The sequence below is a fragment of the Culex pipiens genome, chromosome 1 (assembly GCF_016801865.2).
Source record: "Culex pipiens pallens isolate TS chromosome 1, TS_CPP_V2, whole genome shotgun sequence".
NCBI classification, from domain to species: domain Eukaryota; kingdom Metazoa; phylum Arthropoda; class Insecta; order Diptera; family Culicidae; genus Culex; species Culex pipiens.
In genome coordinates this window covers 48,175,809-48,198,480 of record NC_068937.1, presented here as the reverse complement: position 1 = coordinate 48,198,480, position 22,672 = coordinate 48,175,809, and the positions used below count along the sequence as shown (strand labels likewise).

The following is a 22,672-nucleotide window of genomic DNA, read 5'->3' as shown; positions in this document are numbered from 1 at the left end:
GGCTGTTTTTTTTTGTTCACAGTAGGAGCGGGAGTTTGAGTAAGAGTCGCCAAATACGGAGAAGGAATACACCAAGTTTAGAGCCTAGTATTAGAAATGCAAATTACGCTCAGACCAAAGTTTAACGTAATTAATTTGCAATTTCTTTGTTTTTTTACCTGATAACTGAATATCCCCAGTCCTAAATTAAGATCGTGAATTAAGTTTGTTAATGGAATTACGTATCTTATTTCCATCAACTTGGAACAATTTGATTAGAGTCAGAGAATCGGTTGAGTCAGGTGTTTTGACAGAAGAAAAGTTGGAGTCAACGAATATAGTAACAAAAGCTAGGAAATCGATTTTTAATGATTTGATTCTTAGAATTTTTCAAAATGATTTTTTATTATACTATTTGTATCAAGTCAACTTCGTTTTCTTTGTTTCAAAATTTGGAAAATCAACCTTGAATTTGTCATCTAAAACTGACCTCTAACACAATATTTAACCATTTATTTTTCATGATATGTTTTCTTTATGACATTTTTTGTCGAGTATTTAAACCTTTTTAAGACCGTTGCAAATATTTTTCAAAGTTTATGTCTGAAATATCAGGGGGCAAAAAATATATTTTTCCAAAAAACATGAAAATAGAAGTCTAATCAACTGAAAACAATCTAAAATGCATTTTTCTGCATTGATAATCATATTTAGCATGTTTGGACTGGTTTAAAAATGTTTTGAATTTTTATGACATTCTAATGTACAGTACCGCAAAAATTTTATTTTTCGCAAAAAATAAAATTTTCGTCAATACTTTGATATTTTGGAAACTAGTGATGGCAAAACAACTGGACAGGTGTGTAATGCATTTTTAAACACTTTTTTCATTAAAATGTTGAATCCATGGCTCGTAATTTTAATTTTTATACTTTTTTATTTTTTTGCCCCCCCCCTCCCCCTCCTCGACTTTGGTCAGAGTCGAGGGACATAAACTTCAAAAAATATTTGCAACGGCCTTACATAAATTTGAAAAAAATAATCTAATATGCGGCTTTCAAACTGTTTATTCCCACAAAAAAAAAACAAAAAACAAAAAAAAAAACAAAACACAAAAAAAAACCAAAAAACAAAACACAAAAAACAAAAAACCGGCCGGCCCAAAAAAAAACAAAAAAGTTCAAATTTTCAATACAAATTTATGTGTAATCAACTGAAATAAATTGAAAATGCTTTCCTCTACGTTATGAAACATTTTTAGCAGGTTTCAGTTAGTTAAAAAATCTTTATATTTTCTTGTGTATAAACCGGCAAAAAGTTTTTTACCGCAAAAAAAATTGTCAAATCTTATTTTTTGGAAAATTAATTATTGCATATCTACTTTACGGGTGTAAAATGCATGTTACAATGGTTTTTTTCATCGAAATGTTGAAATTCTGGGTTGAAATTTCAATTATCTTTTTTTAACGGGTTTTCATCAATTTCCCAAAAAAAAAAACAAATTAACTTGCTTCCTTCCTCCTGGCCGACACAAAAATTCGAGACTCTATTAGCTTCTTCGTTACGATTGCTGTACTTCACTTCAGAGTTCCTCAGCAAACGACTCCATCGTTAAGTAGCCCTCTCAAGGACAGAGTTCCCTTCACCTTTTCCCAAGGCATCACACCGTGACCGAGTGTCCATGGTGGCAATTTCCAGGCCTCCCGCACCACCGGAAGCCAGCCAGAAACGGACACAAGACACGCCGTCGGAACTCACCTTGGTCTTCGGGGCCCAGAAAGATCGCCATGAATTGTACATTTGTTCAGCGTTTAACGAGCGCCCCGCCGGGATTCGATGAGGGTGAACACCGTTGATGACTTTATGAAGGTTTTGGGTCAAGACTTTAGGTGAAAAGGTTGGTACGAATTTGTTCAACGTTCATCAAATTAAAAAGATAATTGAAATAAAAAAAAAGACATCGAGGTTATAAAAAATAGTCTAACCTCTTTTCTAGAAGTCTGGACGCACTCCCGCACGAATTGTTTACTCCAAGGTTTCCAAAAAGAGTAAATAACCTCAATTTTCCCCATTCCCTTATTTCGATATTGTAAGGTACTTAAGTTGTTTCCTCGTTTTCCTCAGCAACAGCAGGAAGCTCTCTGACCTCGGAAGTGTTGGCGGCGGTCGTCCAACGACCGGGAAAATGACGAAAATCAAGAAATAAAAAACGAAGGAAGAAGAATCAATTTTCACGCACCAACAATTCCACCTTCCCAGGTCTTTGGTGTAGCTGTCAAAGTGGACGGAGGGTGGTGGGGGAAGTAAGTCATCTTCCCCTTAAGTGAAAGTCAGGAAGGAGGACTTGTTTAAATTTGCAGTTCGATTTTCCGTGTTCCGTTGCTCATCTAATCACAAGTCATGCTTCCGGGGAGGGAAAAAAAGTTGGTCAGGAATTTTAAAGAGGGGAGGGTCAACTTTGGAAAACTCATCAATGGCATTGAACACGTTCTGTTGGACGTTGAAGAAATTAAATTAGGTTTTTTTCTTACTTTCAATCATCCCCCCACCACCCCCTCCCCCTTAAATATAGGACTGTTGGTTATCGATTTGACACGATGACACCTTGGTGGGGATGGAGGAGGTTGAACTAAGAGGGCAAACCTTAATTGAAGAGTGTGTCGTTGACAGGTTTTCAATGGTTATTTGGAGGATATCAAGCGTTCATGTATTTAAATCATACCCATTTTCTGGTGTTTAACATCAACTCAGGAAAAACAACGTAATAGCTGTCGGCAACTATGGATAGTACAAACCTCTAGTTTCTTTCTTTTATCTACAAGGATTTCGCCGCACGGGTTAAGGGCACCAATACCCATATTTAAACTTATAAAAAGGCAAAAAAAAAGAAAAATTCTCGCTTGCTTTTTAAAAGGTTCTATGTACATGGGATACCCATGGCGTATTGGTTGTTTTGAAAAAGTTATCTAGAAATGAAAAAAGAAATGCTAAAAACCAATCATGCTTAAAATGATTTTCAGCGCAGGAAAATGCATTTTGAATTATTTTCAGTTAATTGCACGTCTAATATCATTGAAGTTTTGAAGTTTTTTAAAAACATTTTTTTGCCTTTTGTAAAGTTTAAATAATAAAATATTACAATCGCTCATTTGAAATTTCAACTGTAGCAAAGAACTTTAAGACAAGCAACTTACCTTGGAATATCCGTGAAAAAAATAGTTTTGACAGTGCGGAACTGTGAAGATATTAAAGTTATGAGGGTTGTCAGGCTTAATTAAAACATTGTTGCTATATATTAATTGAATCACTAACGTCTAAATAAATTTGAGGGTTTTTTTCTGGTATAGAGCAAGTCCAGCTCAAATCAGGATTTTTCTGGTACTTTTGTACCCAACCCTCTCCGATTTCAATGAAGCTTTTAAGACATGTTATCTTAGGCCTATATAAGCCAATTTTGTGTACATGAAGTCAATTGTACTCAAAAATAACATTTGAGAAAGGCGTAAGGATTTGGTGTAAAGATTTTAAATACTTTTGTATTTTGTAATTTAATTATTGCTGTATCCCTAAGCCGTTGCATTGTATCAAAAAGTGGTCAAAGACAAACTTGTAGGAAATTAGACGAGCTATTTGAAAAAAAAAATACGCTGAAAGAAAAATGCACGCCAATTCAATGATAACTTTAAATTTTTAAGTTTAACGGTACACATCAACCATAGTTTTTGCACCCAGAATTCTATTACAGACATTTTAGTATCTTCAAAACTACGGGAACTATCGAAATATTTTTTTATTCATCCCCTAAATGACTGTCTTCGTAGTTATTTACAACAAAGTTTGACTATTTTTACAATCAGATTCTTGCAGGATTGGGTCCGTAAGTTTGACAATTTTGGAACAAGAAGACAACAACTTCCTTGGTTGCTGTGCACCCTTAAAAGTTAAATTTTAAGGTGATGTGACGATTTTTTTTCGTTCAAAATTTTTGTGAAAATAGCCTAAAATGTGACAAAAAGACTCACGAAAAATGCAAGATGGTATGCCTCTCCTAAAAAAAAAAAACAGAAAAATTAACGAACACTGTTTTTTTTAAGTGGTCTAAACGTCATAATTTTTAAAAACCGATTCCCCAGACATAAAATTTACATAAAAGTCTCCATATTGACCACTGTCCTATTTCCAATCCTTGTTAAGATACAGTGGTTTTAAAAATAAAAATGTTGAAAAATTGTATTTTTTGTGGTTTTTTGGCAATTTCTTTTAAACAGTGAACGGCCCGAGCGGTTTAGGCTTTCAGGATTTTTGTGATATTTACTCGTAGAGTCAAAACAGATCAGTAAACTTCACTTATCTGTATATTACACTTTTTGAAGATTACATTTTTACGGTAACACTTTCAACTTTTACGCGCACGATCACATCACTTTGCATTGAGATCTTCGTCGAACCAGTTCTCTACGTTGAAGCCAGACTTGTCCTCCAGACCTCTTCGCCGAGCCATGCCAGACCCGAACTCCTAAGTCCCGGGTGGACTCTTCACGGCGGCTAAGTCCCGGCGGACTCTTCACAGCGGCTAAGTCCCGGCGGACTCTTCACAGCGGCTAAGTCCCGGCGGACTCTTCACAGCGGCTAAGTCCCGACGGACTCTTCACAGCGGCTAAGTCCCGGCGGACTGCGGCCTCCACCGCTAAGTCCGGCTGGACTGGGGCCTCTGCTACTGGTGGCTGCTGGCGGGTCCGGCTGGTCTGGGGCTTCTTCAGGATCTGGAACTGGACTGGGCTTGAACTGGCTGGAACTGACTGGAACTAACTGGAACTAATTGCCCTCCTCAAGAATTTTGGGGTTTTTATAGTCAGTCCCCGAAAACTCTACTAAATTTTGTTCTACTAAAAGTGGTCCGTTTCGATGAGAAGCATCGATGAACCTCATGAATTAAATTATGCAGACCTCTGCAATTCTTCATGACTTTCCGTATGGTGTAGTGAGTACACCTCAAAATCGGAAGTCATGGGTTCGAACCATTGTCGTGAAACTTTAAATTATGTTATTGGAATATCAAAATTATGTTCCTAAAACATTCTCAAAAATGTTGGTCAATAATGAGAAGGTCGAATTCTCCATTGAACAAACATGCCAATGAATTTGGTTAAGCCACACCCTCAATTTCCCCTGTGTAATAACATCGCACATTCATAATTGAAAGCTTAACCATTTTTTTTGATTGCCTAACAATTGGCGAAATTTAATAAAGGGCTTTTCAGGTGAGGATGACTCATGATCCACACCTGTACATAAGCTTAATTATTTGTCGCGCAACGCGAGTCGACGGGTAAAATTATTTATGCTTGCGTAAGCGCGCATGGTCAGAACTGTGGTGAGGATCGATAAATGGACAAATTTAATGATTTAAATTTGAGGTCGCTGCAACAGGCTTGACTTTTCAGTCTCGTAAATATTTTTACTGGAAAGCTCGTCCAATTTCTTGTTTAGCCATGGAGCAATTTTGTACGAAATCAGTTCTTTTTTTTGCAATTTTATTTTTTATATTTTTTATCTGGCTAAAACTTTTTTGATGCCATCGGTATGCCCAAAGAAGTCTTTTTGCATCATTAGTTTGTCCATATAATTTTCCATACAAATTTGGGCACTCATTTAAAAAAATAAATAACCTCGACTATTTTAAAAAAAAAAACACCTGAAAATGGGTATAACGTGAAAACGGTGCACTTTATCAAAATTTCACTTAAGTTCTTTTTGATTGCAAATTCGTTTTTATATCGAAAAATGTTTGCGACCGATATTTCGATTTTTGAAAAAAAAAAACAGTATTGAATCAAAAATTCAAAACTCGATCAAAGATTTTTGCCCGTTCTGTAAATTTCTGAAAAGTTGGCTTTTGATGTCCCGTAAAACATATCAGAAAATAAAAATAGTGTGTTTTTTCAAATCAAGTTTAAGTGACAAAAAGTGAAATTAATTTTAATTAATTCAGTGTAGTCCTTTTTTATACCTACAATATTGCCGAAGACACCAAATCGATCAAAAAATTCTATCAAAAGATACAGATTTTTGAATTTTCACATATCATTTTTGTATGGACAGCTGCCAAATTTGTATGGAAAATTATATGGACAAACTAATGATGCAAAATGGCTTCTTTTGGCATACCGAAGGCGCCAAAAAAGGTTCAGCCGGATTAAAAAATACAGAAAAAATCGAATGACCGAAATCTCAGAAAATTGCTCAATTGCAATATGGGTATCAAATGATTAGGATTTTTGCATACATTTCGAAAGTAAAAACACAAGTTTTTGAAAATACTCTAAATTTTCACAAAGCTACGTATTTCGAAAATAATACTCAAAATTTCAGTTTTTACAATATGGGTATCAAATGATCGGGTTTTCTTTCATAGACTCGAGAATAATAACAAAAGTTTTTGAAAATGCTCAAAATTTTTAAAAAACTACGTTTTTGTTGAAACATACTCAAAATATCATTTTTTTTTTAATTATTGGTATCAAAATGGTTGGGATTTTTTCAAACATTTCCAAGGTTATAACACGAGTTTTTGAAAATACTCAAAATTTTCACAAAATTACGTATTTTTGAAAAAAGTACTAACAATTTAAGTTTTTTAAATGTGAGTATCGAATAATCGGGATTTTTTCATACATTTAGAAAGTTTTAACACAAATTTATGAAAAAAACTCAAAATTTTCACAAAACTACGTCTTTTAAAAAAATACTCAAAATATCAGTTTTTTAGATGATTGCTATCAAATGATTGGAGTTTTTCATACATTTGAAAGTATTTTTGTAGTTTTGTTTTGTGAAAATTTTGAGTATTTTCGAAAACTTGTGTTTTTATTTTCGAAATGTATGTAAAAATACCGATCTTTTGATACCCATATTGCAATAACAATAATTACTATTTTTTCGAAGATACGTAATTTGGGAAAATTTTGAGTATTTTCATAAATTTGTGTTATAATTTTTGAAATGTATGAAAAAATCTCGATCATTTGATACCAACATTGTAAATAGCGGAAATTTTGATTATTTTTTTTCGAAAAAACGCATTTTTGTGACCATTTTGAATATATTCAAAACTTGTGTTATTACTCTGGAAATGTATGAAAGAATTCCGTTCATTTGATACCCATATGGTAAAAACTGAAATTTTGAGTATTTTTATTCGAAAATACGCAGTTTTGTGAAAATTTTGTGTATTTTTTAAAAAAAATTTTTATTACTTTCGAAATGTATCCCGATCATTTGATACCCATATTGCAATAATAATAATGTTGAGTACTTTTTCATTGCATTTTCAAAATACAGGAAAAATACGATCTTTTGTAAAAAAAAATCATGTAATTATAATTGCAATGGATAGCTGACATCATCCCGATTCTAAAACACTATATTTTTTTCAAAATTTGGATGATTTTTCATACGGTTATAGCCAAAATCTCACTAAACCGTGCTTAACCAAGGCAGCTGAACGAATCAAGGGCAGTGCAAAACCGAGGCATGACTGTAGTTTGCTGTAGGGATAAAAAAATTGCATATAACATGATGATATTGGATTGGCGGCAGATTTTTTTTAAGTTGTTTTTTAAAGAGAAATTTGTAAAAAAAATTATAAAAAATGTATATTTTTAACTCAAACATGTGTCCAATAAAACAATTGCGACTTCTTGGATCAAAAAATGACTTCTAAAGTTATTAAAATGTCCTACAAAAATACTTTTGGTTAAGTAAAAAATTTTGAAATAAATTCCCAAAGTAAAACTTTCGAATTCAGTCTTAAAAATGTAATCAGCATAGCAACTCGACAACAGTTTCAACAGTAATATTTCGAATCAAATTCAAATTTCCCCTTTAACCGCAACATTCCTTCAGGTTGTAAACCCAAAAGATCTATCAAACTCTCCCTACTTGCATATATGACGCAAAGATTTCACTCGTTTCTCATACAACTTTTTACGATTGGCGCACTTTTATTTTATACCTTCCGTTTATAGATTGTGCATTTATGCGTCCCTCACCGCTCCACAATTCCCCAGCTCCTATTCTCTCTTGAAGGGATGTCATCGTCCCTAAAACACCTTCCAGCTTGAGTGGAACTACAACTCCAAGAATTCTGGTTTTCTTCCCCACAGAAAAAAAAAAACCCGCCAAAAATTGTGGCACGTCTTTCGCCGCCAGCCCCCCTTCCCAAAAGTAAGCTCAGCATAGTAGTTCTGCTTTGTGGCTGAGGTGGGGAGTAAGATTCGCTTCTTTCTTCCCATCCCTCCCCCACGAGGGAAGGGAGGGTGGAAACAGGACACGAGGGGAGACGAGATTGGCTCCAGGCTGGCGGGCACTTCTTCCTTCCAACGCATTAAAGATGATGAAGCATACAGCAGCAGCATTGGGGGGGAGAAAGTGGAGGAAGGACGCTGCTTCTTCTGCGTCTTGCTTGGTTAAGGGAAAGTCTCGAGGTTGGTGGCTGGTTCCGTTTTACTTATTCGCATCCGCACCTATCCGAGATCCTTTTGTCCGGCGGCGGCGACGACGATGACGATGGTCAGAGAAAAGGACGTTGTCGTTTGGTAAAAGGTTCACGTGGCACCCGGTTAAGGTGGAGCTGCGAGGGGTCCACCAAGGGCAGAATGTAAAGGGCAGAATTTAGACCAAAATGCAGAATACTTCAAGTACCATTCCAGAAAGCAAAAAGAAGAGAAAAGCTGGATTTGGAATAGTCAAAAGCTGGAAGCAGAATTCTAAAACCAAAAGAATATTGAGAAGCAGTGTGAGAGCAGTGCCAGAGCACAAAAAGCAGATGCAAGATCACAGAATGTATAGTACAGAAAGGAAATCAATCAAGGAAAGCAAGCAGAAAATAGTTATGCTTCCGAAAAGAGCAGAAATGTACAGTGTAGAATACATACAACAGGTAGCATGAACCTTCTCAGGTAACAGATATCATGAAATATGATTTTTTTTATTCATCATAAAACAAAATGTAGAAAGCGAAATGCAGAAGGCAAAACAAGAAACCAGATCACAGAAAGCAGAACGTAGTTTGCAAAAATAAAAACTGCAGAAAGTAGAAAGCAGAAGGCAGATCAAGGAACCAGAAAGCAGAATGCATAACGCAGAAGGCAGAAGGTAGCACAACAATGCAAAAAGTGAGAAGCAAAAGGCAGATAGCATTTCTACTTCAGAATAAGCAGTAATGTACAGTGTTAAATACAGAAAGCGGAAATGGAAACATAAGTTCAAAAATTTAGATAATTGACTTCAGCAAGCATTTAACAAAAATTAGAAATCAGAACTGAAGGCAGGAGGCAGGAAAAAGAATGCAGAAAGTAAAGGTATCATAGCAGAATGCAAAAATCAGAGATCAGAAAGTGAAAAGCAGAAAATAATAATACTCCAGTTAAGGAAAAAAGGACGGAAGAGAATACAGAGCAAGATTCAGAACGCTAAATTCAAAAAGCATATAACAAAAAATAGAAGGCTGAATGCAAAAGGTAAAACAGATCTTCGCAAACAAAAGGCAGAATATAATAATACCTCCGAACAGGCAGAAATGTACAGAAACGAATACCGAATGCAGGATTCAAAAGCCAGATTGTTTATATCAGAAAACAGATATCAGAAAGCATACAATAAAAACAGAAGAAAACATAATGCAGATCCCACAACAAGAAACAAATAGTATCCAGAAAGCAGAATACAGAAAGCAGAATGCAGAAAGTAGAATGCAGAAAGCATTTATCAAAAAGTAGAAAACCGAATGCAAAATGCAGAATGCAGCATGAAAAAAGTATACAGCATAATGCAGTTTGCAGTAAAAATACTTCAAAAACCATAAAGCAGAAAGCACAAAGCAGGTGGCAGAAAAAACCAGAAATCAAAAAGCAGAAGACAGAAACCTGCAATGCAGAAAATCCGGTAGTAATTGTCGAACTCTGGAAAGGATATACAAAAGTTAAAAAGCAGAATGCATCATGCATAAGGCAGAAAGCAGAATGTAGACAGTAGAGAGTAGCAATGTTAAATACCGTTTGCGTAAGGCAGAAGGCTGAACAAACATATATATTATGGAAAGTAGAAGGCAGAACGCAAAAAAAGTATCAACTTAAAAATCTAAAAGCAGAGATCGTAAAACAGAAAACCAGAAATCAAAAAGCAGGAGGCAGAAACCTGCGATGGAGAAAACCCGGTAGTTATTGTCAAACTCTGGAAAGTATAAACAAAAAGATAAAAAGCAGAATGCATCATGCAGAAGGCAGAACAAACAGAGTGCAGAAGGCAGAAAGCATAATGTAGACAATAGAGAGTAGCAATGTAAAGTACCGACTGCGTTATGCAGGAAAAAAAAGCAACGTGAAAATTTAAAAGCAGAGATCGGAAAAATAGAAAATAGAAAGAAGCATTACTTTTGAAAAAAAAACAGAAATGCTATGTTGTATGTTGTTGTAATGTAGGAAGCAGAAACCTGAATGCAACAGCAGGTTGCCGAAAGCCTATAACAAAAAGCTAAATGCAGAACAAAAAACTAGGCTGCAGAGAGCAGAAATTTGAAAGCAGAAAGCAGAAAAACCTTGCATATACATAATGAAGTGGAAAGAAAACAGAACAATAAATAATAAAGAAAGCAGTAGAAAAGAAGGCAGAACAAAAAATAATACAGAAAGCAGTAGAAAAGAAGGCAGAACAAAAATAATACAGAAAGCAGTAGACAGTATGCTGAAAGTAGAAAATATAAATCAGAATGCAGAAAGAAAAAGAATATGCAGACTACCAAAATATAAGCAGGAAGTAATAACATTATAGTAAAAAGCAGAAATGTACAGAGCAAAATAATGAAAGCCGATTTAGAAAAACATCCAACGAAAAGAAGAAAGCAGAATGCATTAAGCAGAACGGAAAACTATAATATAGTTAAAAAGAATGCAAAATTCATAAAGCAGAACGAATTAGCAAACATCAAAAGTAGAAAGCACATTGTGTAAATGGCAATAGAGCTAGCAGATTGTATAGAGCAAAAATTATAAAACAAAATGCAAGGCAGAAATTTAAGCTACAATATAGAAAGCGAAAGGCAGAAGGCAAAAAGTAGCAATGCTGAACGCAGGTATGCAGAAATGATGAAATCAGTAATAATGAAAGCAAAATTTTAGGAGGCAGAACTGCAGGAAGCAGAATTGCTGAAGGCAGAAATGCTTAAAGCAGATATTCAGAAAGTACAGAGCAGAAATCATAAGTTAAAAGGCAGCAAAACAAAATGCATGCAGCAGAAGGCAGATTGCGTACAGTAAAAAGTTAAAAGCAGAATGCAAAACACAGAAGATGATATTAAACAATAGGATAGAGAAAGCAGAAGGCAGTAGGCAGAAATTTGCAAAGCAGATATGCAGAAGTGATAAAAGCAAAAATGCAGGAAGTAGATCAACGGTGAGCATAATCGCAAAATATAGCGCAGTTTGCAGAATCGAAAGTCAAAAAATTAGAAAAAGACATTTTTGAAAAGAAAAATGCAGAAAGCAGAAAGTAGTTTCACCCAGTTTAGCATCGCTAGACCCCTCGTCATCTCGTCCCTTTGCTTCAAAGAAAAAGCAGCATAATCGACGTGAGTCCAGTGCCGTAGTTTTGTGATGGTTCGACCTGCACGAGCGCCGCGAAATGTGGTCCACCGGGGGTCGGAAGTGGATGTTGTTTCCCCTCCCAGCCCCGGCAAAAGTACGCTGCTCGAAAGAAAGTGGTAGACACGAGCGCGCAAGAACATCAACAACCAGCCTTCTGGTCCAGTAGTTGCTGCAGGAAAACTATTCAACTGCTGTATAGAAATGGCTTGCTTTGGGAAGGATGGTTGGAGCTTGTAATTTGGTGAGGAGTTCTGATTTGGATGGTGAATTTGGTTCAAGTTGAAGTTAGAATCGCTGACCCTAGATTCTACCTCAATAGAAATTGAGTGCTATATTGAAGATGCTCCAGAGTAACATGAGATGAACTTTTGGTATTTCCATCGTGTCTCGATTGGGTGTGGGATTTTTCCGTAACGCATTTTCTTGAATTAGAGTTAATGTTTTCGTTGTTTTGTGGTGAATTAGTCGAGACTGTCCACCTTCTCGAAGACTTGGAAGACTTGGAAGACTTGGCTTTTTGAAGACCGTTGTTGAGAGATCGATTTCTTTTGCTAATTTTTTGACAGTCAAATACCCAATCAAAACGACCCAAGTAACAAGTTCGACTCCACAACTTCAACAACTCCCTCCATCAAAACGATCAAATGATTATTTATGACCCACTTTCGGGTTGACATGACCTGTGCGCGCCTTCAAGGAGTTGACTAATTTCGCGTAACGACGCAGCAATGATGGTCACCTAAAAGGGCAAACGCCCTCCACCAAGCGCGGTGGTCATTGCCGTATAATGACACATAATTATCACGATAATTTGAGCGTGTAAGAAGAGCCGTCTTACCACGGCTAGAAGTTCTATTTATAGTGCCGACCATCGGAAACTGGGTGAGAAATGGGTTCTAGGCGGGTTGAAGAAGGGGGAAGTGATTATTTATAGACTCGATAAGTTTTGGCTGGCAGCACTGCTTCGTGGGGGCATTCCCTGGTCTATATGCGTAAGTGGCAATTAATCGGTTGAGCACTTGGAAGGTTGGTTGGTTGCCATTGGTTTCTTTGGGCACGTGATTTAATGACCGGAGTTCAGTCGATCTGGGTGGTTGATGGTGGAGTTTGGGATAAGTAGGTGAACCTTCTTGTTTGTAGAGGACCTGTAGATTTCAGTTATGGTTATATTTTATTAGAGAGATGATTTTTCCTGAATAGATTTTAGGATCGGTCCTAATGTGTCATCAATATATTTTTTAAATCTTTCACATTTGTCCTTAGTATTGACGTCTTCAGAGCTTCCCCACAGAATAACCCCATCGGATCCGTTATCCTTCATTGCTGGCAGTATTTTGGGCCAATCTGCTTCCTCCAATAACTTCGAAATATCATCCGTGTAGACAAAACGCATGTAAGTCAATACCTTCGGCAACGGATAAGCCTTGGTTAGCTTAGCTACCCGAACTGCTTCCTTTACTCGACCACTGACCAATTTCGTACGATTCTCAAGATCCAAATTAGTTTGCAAGTAAACTGCTGGAAATATGATCTTCACCTGATCGAACAACCAACTCTGGAGTTGATCGTTCTCATCCTGAATCTGCTGCGCACAATCTTCCTTTCCATCTTTAGCTCCATTTATATTAAAACAATACGGAAAGGCGTAATATCCCCAAGAAGCACCTGGTCTAAGTTGTTTCGCTTTCGCAAGTGTCCTGCTCATAAACTCCCTAGCAGCGGGTTCGTACTGCTTCGCAGCCTCTTTCTCCAACTCCTTGCTGCTGTAATTCGGATGATCTTTCTTCACAAGTTCCTCGGAAAAGTTCTTGTACACCTTTAGCAATCCAAAGTTGTGCCGATAGATTGGACGCCACATCTCAAAATCAATCACGCCAATACCGGAAAAGCCCTTTTGAACTTGTGTGTTCAAAACTTCCTCGAATGCCTTCAAGTGATCGTCAACATTCCCTTTCTGGGGAACACCACCGTAATGTACTTCCATCCCATCACTTTTATTAACAAGTGCTGGAAAGTGCCCGGGTTCGTATAGGATCGCGATCTTTTCGCCTCTAAACGCGTCATTTTCATTTTGGATGATTCCGTAGTTGGACGTCACGTCGGTGAAATCTACCGCATATTTTTTGCACAAATACGTTGGAATATTCCAGTACACTTTGAATGGTTTGGACTTGGTTCCACTAACGCAGGATAGCAATAGGACTACCATGAAGTGACGTCTTAACGTGGTGAACATTTTGTCTAAACTATCTTTCGCTGTTACTTGGTACTACTTTCTTGAACAATTATTTGCAACTTACAGCAAGTGATTTATTCACGATATAAAGAAAGAAAGCACATTAATTCGTTTGCTATCAATTCTTGACCGAGCCACGTAGCCTAGTGGTAACACTTCCGCCTAGTAAGCGGTAGATCGGGGTTCAAATCCCGGCTCGGACCAACACAACTGGTGATCGTTTCTCTTCTAGATTCGATTGCTTAGTAAAGGGAAGGTAGTGTATCGTCACAAACTGGACCTTATCACGACACCTTAGGGAGGCGACCTATGGAATGTTAACATTAACCTTAACATGTTAACATTAAGTTGAGAATGAAATTGCCACTGAATCCGCTTTGTAAATGCCGGCCCCGATACTCTTCAAGGGTGTTCCCCTCAGGAACTGGGAAAGATTTACTTATCAATTCTTACATTGAAATATAGTTAAAAAATATTAAAACAATTTTAAAATTCAGAAAAGTTATGAAGTTTCATGAGGAGCAAAATTTAAACAAAAAATCAAGAATATACCAATACTTTCAAAAAATACCAATAAAAGGTGCATTTATGTGCTTTGATTACTCAATTTGTGTTATGATCTCGTTGAACACTTGAAACTATTTAATTAACTGTTTCTCATCATTCTCACTTGATGTTTGCTAAGAAACAGTTATGACTGCCTACTCTTTTGCAATCATTTTTTTTTAATAAGCAGAAAAATAGTTCATACAAATTCCTCTTAGGTCGTAGAAGGTGTCTTTCACTCCTGGGGAAATGATGGTTCTGAATTCATGGTCCAGAAAAAGTAAAATGAAATGAAAAAAATATCAAGATATGTAAAATGCTTCTGCAAACAATACAAAGAAACCCATTTTTTTAACGACACATTCTGAATCAAGATTTGAATGTTTTTGAAAAACAAACATGGCCGCCCAATGGCCAATAGAGAATGATACCTTCACAGCTAAAAAAGTAGTAATCCAGCTGCGTGTAAAAGGCCTGGGTGTAAAATAAATATTGCATTATTTTATGCAATTTTATGTGATTTTACACCCTGAAATATGTAGCCCATCAGTATAGGGACGTGGCGTTACATCGTGCTGCCACCTGGTTTTTTTAAGCGCAAGAGTGTAAAAGTGCTGAGTCATCGTCTAAAAATAGACGGCGTCCTATCTCGCCCAGCAAAATGAAGTCGATAAAGCAGTCGGTTTCGATGAGCAAAAGTGGAAAATGTGGTCTAAAAATAGCGACGCCATCCCCCTATGGGAAACCTACTTGACCGAAATGTCAAGCTCATATATGCGTTTATCCTTTCCATTATTTATCGGTCTGATGGCCGAGTGGGCTAAGGCGCCAGTCCTTACTGATAGTGCTAGGTTTGAATCCCGTCGGTTGCAGCTTTTTTTTTGTGTTTGCAAAAATTGTACACGCAGTGTGTAATATTAAGTGTTTATTTTGACGAAGGTGATGTGCATGCTTTTGCATGCGATTTTACCATCGGATTTTTTGCTGTGTTCCAGAGTCTTAAAACTAGTTAAAAATCTGTTTGTAAGGGAAAAAACTTATGATTAATGATGTCTTCGGCAAAGTTTAGACTATTATTAAATCCATCCATAAAAAAATGGTACATTCTCGAAGTTACTTTATTTTGTAATTAATTTTTTACACAACTTTACGAAGAATTTGATCAAATTAACCCCAATGATTACACTGTAAAAAAATGTGTAAATTAGGAAGGTGTACATTTTGAAGATGTAATTTTACCTCTTTTATGATGTAATAATACCTCAGTTAAGACTGGAAAAGTGGCAAAACACTGGAATAGTGGTAAATTTACACATTTTCAACTAAAGTACAAAATGGATTTTCCGAGAAATGGTGCAGTTCTGGAGCTTTGGTGCCTTCAAAAGAGTTGTTGCAAATGGGAAAAGACAACTTTTGGCTTGGTTGTAAATTAGGGTAGTTCACGATTAGGATGTCTAACTTTTCAGGAATATTGTTGACGTAGGTCTTGCCAAATCAAGCTACCTTGTCCCAAACATCAAAATTTTATGTCGCAATCTACACCTTCTACGATCAAATTTAGACAATATAAGGCATCTGAGCAAACCTTCAAAAATCAGTTTTTTGAAAGTAGCAATTCCGAGTCATGTTTTAGATAAAAGTGATGTTCGAAGCACTTTTAGATCATAGTTTTTTGAAAAGTCAATTTGAGCTTAAGGGTCAAAAGTTACAGCCATTTTATGGTTAAAAAGATGAAATTTTACTTAAATAGCTTAGGCCGTTGCAAACATTTTTCAAAGTTTATGTAGCCCCCCCCCCCTTTTTGACTGGACCGAATGGTTTTTCTTCAAAGTTTGTACGGAGAATTAGTGCTGTTCGCTACTCCCACATATTGCATGCAATTTTTTCTTGTATGCAACAGCGATGAACCGCCCTAAATCTCAATACAAACTTTGGAGAAAACCCATTCGGCTCAGTCTAACTATTTTTGAAAATTCAAAGTGCACGTGATTCTGGGGACCCCCAACTTCATGCTTCCCCTCGAGTTGAGCCTGCGCAGTCATTTTTGTCAATTTTTGTAGGTCAGTGTAATCGATTTAGACTGCAATTTTGAAACTCAAACTACTCGAAAAAGTGCAAGCCAAATTTGACGATATTTGGGCATCTATTGGGTTTCTATGGATTTATGCGGTTATTTTACATTATTGTGATTATTCACATTATTTTACAAAATATGACAAAAATCCGCGTTTTTACTGCTAGATCTTCCCTAGGGCATACAAATTTGGCCTACGAATTTTCGAGATATTTGAGTTTTGAAATTGCATCTTTTAACGTTAAAATAGCTGTAACTTCCAATTAGACTTTCCAAAAAATGAAAATGTTTGTTTTAGATGTCTCAAAGAAAAGTGCCTCTCTTAAATTTAAACATGAATTACTGCGTCCAAAAAACTGATTTTTAAAGGTTTGCTCAAACTTTCTCTAAATTTGGTCATAGATGGCGTAGATTGCCTGATAAAATTTTAGCGTCTTGGGGAAAGTGAAAACGGAAAGATGAAAAATCAAAAAATATTCCTGCAAAAACACCCTAATAGTGACCCCCCCTTATTTTCAATCAAGCCAATAGATGCCCCTTTATATTTGCTACAACTATTCTGAAGGCACCATTTTTCGGAAAATCTATGTTCCACTTAATTTTACGATCTGGATTACTGTGCATTGATCCAATAAAAAAACCAAAACATTTGTTAATAAAATGCTTCATTTTTAAGTTAATTAATTTGTTTCCTCTGCAGATAGGACATTTTGAAAATGTTATCTAGAAATGTAATTTTTGTATAGAAAATTGTTTTTTTTTTGTCTATAGAAGTTATGATCGAGAAAAACCATCTCAGAAAATGTTTTTTTTCATTTTCTCTGTCTCTGTAATTTTTTTTATAAATTTGTTTTGAATCTTATATGTTGCGAAAAATTTCACTAATTTTTTGTGCTGTCAGAAAATTTCGGCAGCCATTGACAAAACAAACCAGCAAAAATATGTTGCTGGTTTAGCGAAAAATTCCGTTGGTTGGCAAATAGCCCCAAATTCGAATCAAGAAAAAATCTCTTTGCCGATTTGACCATGGATCACGTTCACAGGTAAAATTTCTTAGACTTGAAATCTAGAATTTATGATCCCTAGAAGAGTTTGTTTGAAGAAACATTTCTGCCGATAAACGAAAGATTGATATAAGACCTTCTCACACGTTTTGACTACACGTTTTGAATCCTTAATTAAGTCAATATTTGATACTAGGGGACAGGACGTCAAAACGCATTAACAAGCCATGTGCGATAAGATCAGTAGAATGGAAAAAGGCAGGATCGAAAGTAAAGCGAGACAACTACAATCCCAGGAAAAGGGAAAGAAAAGAGAAGTTTGAATCGAGGAGTCGAAAAATCTTACAAGACAAATTTCTTGGCAGTTGGTTGAGGACAACGAAAGATAGCGGTTGAAGTTTAAAGTATAAGAATAACAGTCAACCTTCGGGCTGAGTTCTTATTGTAAAACCTTCATAATGATTGATATAGTTCTACGGTGTTCATAAATGTATTGTCCTAAAATCAAATTGAAGATACAGAAACACAGCGCTACACTAGATCATGACTTCTACAGATAAAACAAATATTTTTTTATACAACAATTCACTTTTAATGTGGATATAACTAGAAAGTGGAATTTGTTTTCAAAAAATTATTTCTTATGCAAAACAATTTTGAACACTTTGCATTTTGCCCATCTAAACACGTCCAAATAAAAATAAACGAAACAGTTTTTTGAGCAATTTGTTCCTATGTTTTGATTAGAAATTGCACCAATTTGTATGGAAAATAGCAAGAATGAATGGATTATAAACAGCTTCTTTGGAAAACCCAAACGTGTTTGCAAATTTTGATGCAAATTAAAAATACGATATTGTGTCATTGACTAGTCTTAGACTAGGATCTTCGACTAGTTTTTGACCTAGCTATAAGTTGTTGAGTAAATAGTGATTCTTTAAAAGCAACACTATTTGTAATTTTAACAAAACAAGTAAGTTTGTTAAGTAATTCCAAACATTATTTCATTTATAACACAAAATTTGTTATTTCGAAATGGTTGATAAACAAAAATCGATAAGATAATTGTTTAGCTATAAATTTTATTCAACAATAGCAAATGTTCTGTCCTTTCCAGAACTTCTGAATAAATCGGCCTAAAGTTAATCTTATTCCTTTAGTCCAGCACACTCCCCAAAACCTTCCCGAAAATTTCAGCTTTAATTAGCCCTCGAGCAGTTAAAATCACATCGGACAGGAGCCAGCGCACAAAATAATCTATCGTGTGGTTTTTGGCCCACTTTCAGGGTCCATCAGCAGGATTCGAATTTTAATCTCCTTTTCACCAGACGCAACGTTCCTATAGGAGGCCAAAGTTAATTTCCCAGTGGTTTTCCGGAAGAGGATTTTAGTTTTCCTCTAGGAATGAGGGAGGAGGATGGAGAACGGTCGTAAAACTATAAACACTTTCACCTTTTTCGTCGAGGGTAATGAAATGCTGGAATCTCGTTTTTGTCGTTTGGCCAAAAAAGGTGACCATTAACGAAATTTGGAGAACCCTCAATGATGGGGGATGGTGAATTATTTATTTAATTAAGAGAAGCGACACCTCTTCGGTTAAGGTTTCGGGGGGAAGGAAAGCTGGAAGAAAGTTTTTCCCTGCAGGAGAAAGTGGCCCGAAATGGATTTGTTGTGGACTGAAGTTGAGCAAAAAGGTGATCTTTCACACTGGGAAGAGGTGTTGAAATGGAGACTGTGGTATTGCTTGTTGGACCGAATGCAGTGTGAAGGTGGTTTTGAGAGGTTAGAACAGTTTATGGGTCAAGTGACCAGCGTGAAGGTGGTAGACAGGGATGAAGTTTAAATTTTCAGGGAACCATATAATAAGATTTAAATATCATTGAAGTCTCCTTTCCTCTAACTATCCCACATCTATTAGCTATTTCGGAGGGTATTTTTCCCCTTTTTTGTTCGTTCTCTGTCTAATTCGTTCTCCTTAGTACCAGTAAACTCTCTCCCCATTTTGAACAAATCAGCTGTTGAAAGGTAGTCCATATCTCAGCTCAGGATAACAACTGCACCAATGTAATTGTTAAAGCAACCTAATAAAATGAAATGAAATGAAAATGAAATGAAATATCATTGAAGTAAGTTTCTCATTTTTTTTATATTAAATCTAGAAACATGACATATTTTCACAAAAGTTAACCCTGATCGCCAGCTGACCCCTTAAACACCACCTTCAGGTTCTCCCCAACTCCCAGTCTACCTAGAGACACCGAATGTCCACTTTGGCTGGACCATTTTCGGGTGGTTCTTCGGTTTCTTCCCTCCAAGGTAAGCAAGAAAGCTTGGTGGTGATGGTGTAAAAGCTTTTAGTCATAAAATACAAGATAATGCAATAAACATTAGGGAGCGAAAGCAGAAGAGATGTGAAGAGCTGGAAAAATCGTTTGTTTGTTTTACCTTAAGGCTACGGCAAAAAGGAAGAAACGCTCCACGTGAGGATGTTTACTACTAGCACTATTAGGGTGGGAGGGGGTTTGCCATTTTCTTGACCTTTTGCGTTGCCACAGGGCAGATTGGTCATCGCACACCTCCCCCCCTTAAGAAAGTTCGAGCCCTTTTAAGAGGCCAGGTTAAGTGGTTTCCGTGATGAGGAATGAGTTGGGGAGATAATTTCGTGTTATTAATTGGTTTGACCTTTTAAGGAAAAGTTTCGCTTTGAAGAAGGGGAGCTTGCGGAGAGGTTCAGCTTTAAAAGTGTAGATTTCTGCTCGTGCAACAACTTAAAGCGAGATAATGAATCGTTGTTCACGCAAATGCCAATCATTCATTCAAGCGTGAAATGTTTCGCCTAGATTACTTGAACTGAAGTCGATCCTTATCAGTTCTCGACAGTCCATCAATCGGAAAAGATGCTCCTCTTGCAGCTGTAAGTACTTATTCTGATCTTCTTCAAAAAATATCAACCTCAAAAAAGCGTCCTCCTCAGCTCCCTACTCCTCGCTGCGGCAACCTCCGCCCTAACCGACCAGCTCAACATCTGCCAGGACGAGTTCTCCACCAAGGGGGGCTTCATCGTGCACCACACCAACTGCCGGGACTACGAGGACGATGCCGCCCTCACCGGAGCCCATTTCGACGAGGATCACGACCTGTGGATCCGCAACGGCACCATCGAGGACATCGACCAACTCCTCAACGGCAGCTTGTACAACATCAGCAAGTTGAGAATTTCCGATATGGCGGAACCCGGAAATAGTCCCATCGAAGTGTTCCCGATCGATTCGGGCAGGTTCTCGACGCTGGAGCTGACCAACGATGGGATCGCGGAGTTGCGCATCCCAGAAGCGGACTACCGATTGACCCACCTGAACGTGGCCCGGAACAAACTGAAAGTCTTAGGAAACGTCAAAGAGTTGAAGGTGCTCAAGTCGTTGACGTTCGACGGGAACGAGCTGGAGCACGTCTCGATGGATGACTTTATGGAAATGCCGGAGCTGTTTTCGATTTCACTCGCTGGGAATCGGATTCGGACGATCTCGGCCGAGCAGCAGATCATGATCGTAAAGTTGCGAGCGTTGGACATCTCGGACAACCAGCTGAGTCAGCTCGATGTGACGCAGTGGAAGTTTCCCCAGCTGGTGAGCTTCTACATGCACGATAATCAGCTGAACCGGATCGTGGGGCTGAGGGGGAAGTTTAAGAATGTTTGGGATATCTCCATGGGAGGCACGAACCGGTGGGATTGTGCGTGGTTCGATAAGGTGCTGGAGTATCTGAAGCAGGACAGGAAGTTTGCGATGAAGATGTTTGGGGATCCGCTGAACTGTGCGGAGGAGTCCAGGATGGAGGGCTTTATCTGCTGCACGAATCCGGTGGACGATGGGGAGAATACGGTTTAGTTGTTCTAGAACGTAATTTTGAAATTTATGTTTTGAATTGTTAAAAACTTCATCTTCATTGAATAAAATAAATAGTCTAAGTATTTGAAATTCTCAAAGAGTTTGAGAGTTGAAGTTAATGTTTCCCAGAAGAGTTGTTGTTGTTCAATGGTGAGCAATTCTCTACGAAATCTGTCTTTTTCTTTTAGAAATTTTATTTTTTGTATTTTTTAATTCAGCTGAAACTTGTTTGGTACCTTATTATGCCCAGAGAAGCCATTTCGAATCATTAGTTTGTCCATATAATTTTCCATACAAATTTGGCAACTGTCCATACAAAATTGATGTATGAAAGTTAAAAAATCTGTATCTTTTGAAGGAATATTTCGATCGATTTGGTGTCTTCGGCAAAGTTGTAGGTATGGATATGGACTAAACTGAAAAAATTAAACACGGTAAAAAAACAATTTTGATAATTTTTTTAATTTCACTTTTTGTCACTAAAACTTGATTTGCAAAAAAAAATATTTTACCGACCGAGTTATGAATTTTTGAATCAATACTGATTATTCAAATTGAAATTTTGGTTGCAAAAATCGAACTTGCAATCAAAAAGTACTTTAGTGAAATTTTGATAAAGTGTACCGTTTTCAAGTTATAGCCATTTTAGAGGTAACTTATTCAAAAATAGTCGCAGTTATTATTTTCTTTAAATTAGTGCCCATGTTTGCTCACCTTTGAAAAACATATTTTTGAAAAGATGAGAAAACTAATATTGAATATTTGGCCCTTTTGAAATGTTAGTCTTGATTCAAAAAATTGAAATGTTGTGAAGTGCAGTGCTTCTGGGGACGCGCAGTCCTGTTGTGTCGCTGTTTAATAATTTTCGTCTCTTTTGTGTCGTTGTTTGTGTGCATGGGGTGATTGGTCATAATAATTGAATAATGCCATCATAAGTGCAGTGCTTCTAGGGACGCACAGTCCTGTTTTTCGCGATAATTTTCGTCGTAAATGATCGTAAAAATTTATTCCAACTGGCAGTTTTAGTATTAACTCATCAAACTATCGATTTTATGAAGAGTAAAGCGTCATTTATTTACTATTTTTGAAATTTGCTCGCGATATCTAAATTGTAAAAACAGTAAAAATATACTGATAAGTCCAGCCCATAGCACTACTGCTCAGCTGGCACGCGTTCGATAAAAAAAACCATTTAAAAAAATCAATTATCTATCTTTCCGCAGCCGGCTGCCTAAGATTTAAAATTTTCAACCAATAAACAAAATGCTCATGGTCACATCACTGCCACTCGTGAATTCTGACCT

The 22,672-nt window shown here is 36.8% G+C and overlaps 2 protein-coding genes across 3 annotated transcripts; one reads left to right on the top strand and one right to left on the bottom strand.

The window, feature by feature from the left end:
• Positions 1-12,453: 12,453 nt before the first annotated feature.
• On the bottom strand, positions 12,454-13,872 carry LOC120416432 (hyaluronidase Tab y 2.0101-like). The gene has a single exon (XM_039578186.2). It carries the CDS (start codon positions 13,855-13,857, stop codon positions 12,796-12,798), a length of 1,062 nt encoding a protein of 353 aa, XP_039434120.1. The 5' UTR covers positions 13,858-13,872; the 3' UTR covers positions 12,454-12,795.
• Positions 13,873-20,242: 6,370 nt separating this feature from the next.
• Positions 20,243-21,458, top strand: LOC120416403 (leucine-rich repeat-containing protein let-4-like). 2 transcript variants are annotated; one of them, XM_039578154.2, is made up of 2 exons: positions 20,243-20,395; positions 20,456-21,458. In XM_039578154.2, the coding sequence occupies exons 1-2, from the start codon at positions 20,379-20,381 to the stop codon at positions 21,366-21,368; spliced, it is 930 nt and encodes a 309-aa protein (XP_039434088.1). In that variant the 5' UTR covers positions 20,243-20,378; the 3' UTR covers positions 21,369-21,458. The 2 variants fall into 2 exon arrangements, with proteins under 2 accessions (XP_039434088.1, XP_052565736.1); XM_052709776.1 differs by having other exon boundaries at positions 20,333-20,395; positions 20,444-21,458.
• The last annotated feature ends 1,214 nt before the right edge of the window (positions 21,459-22,672 follow it).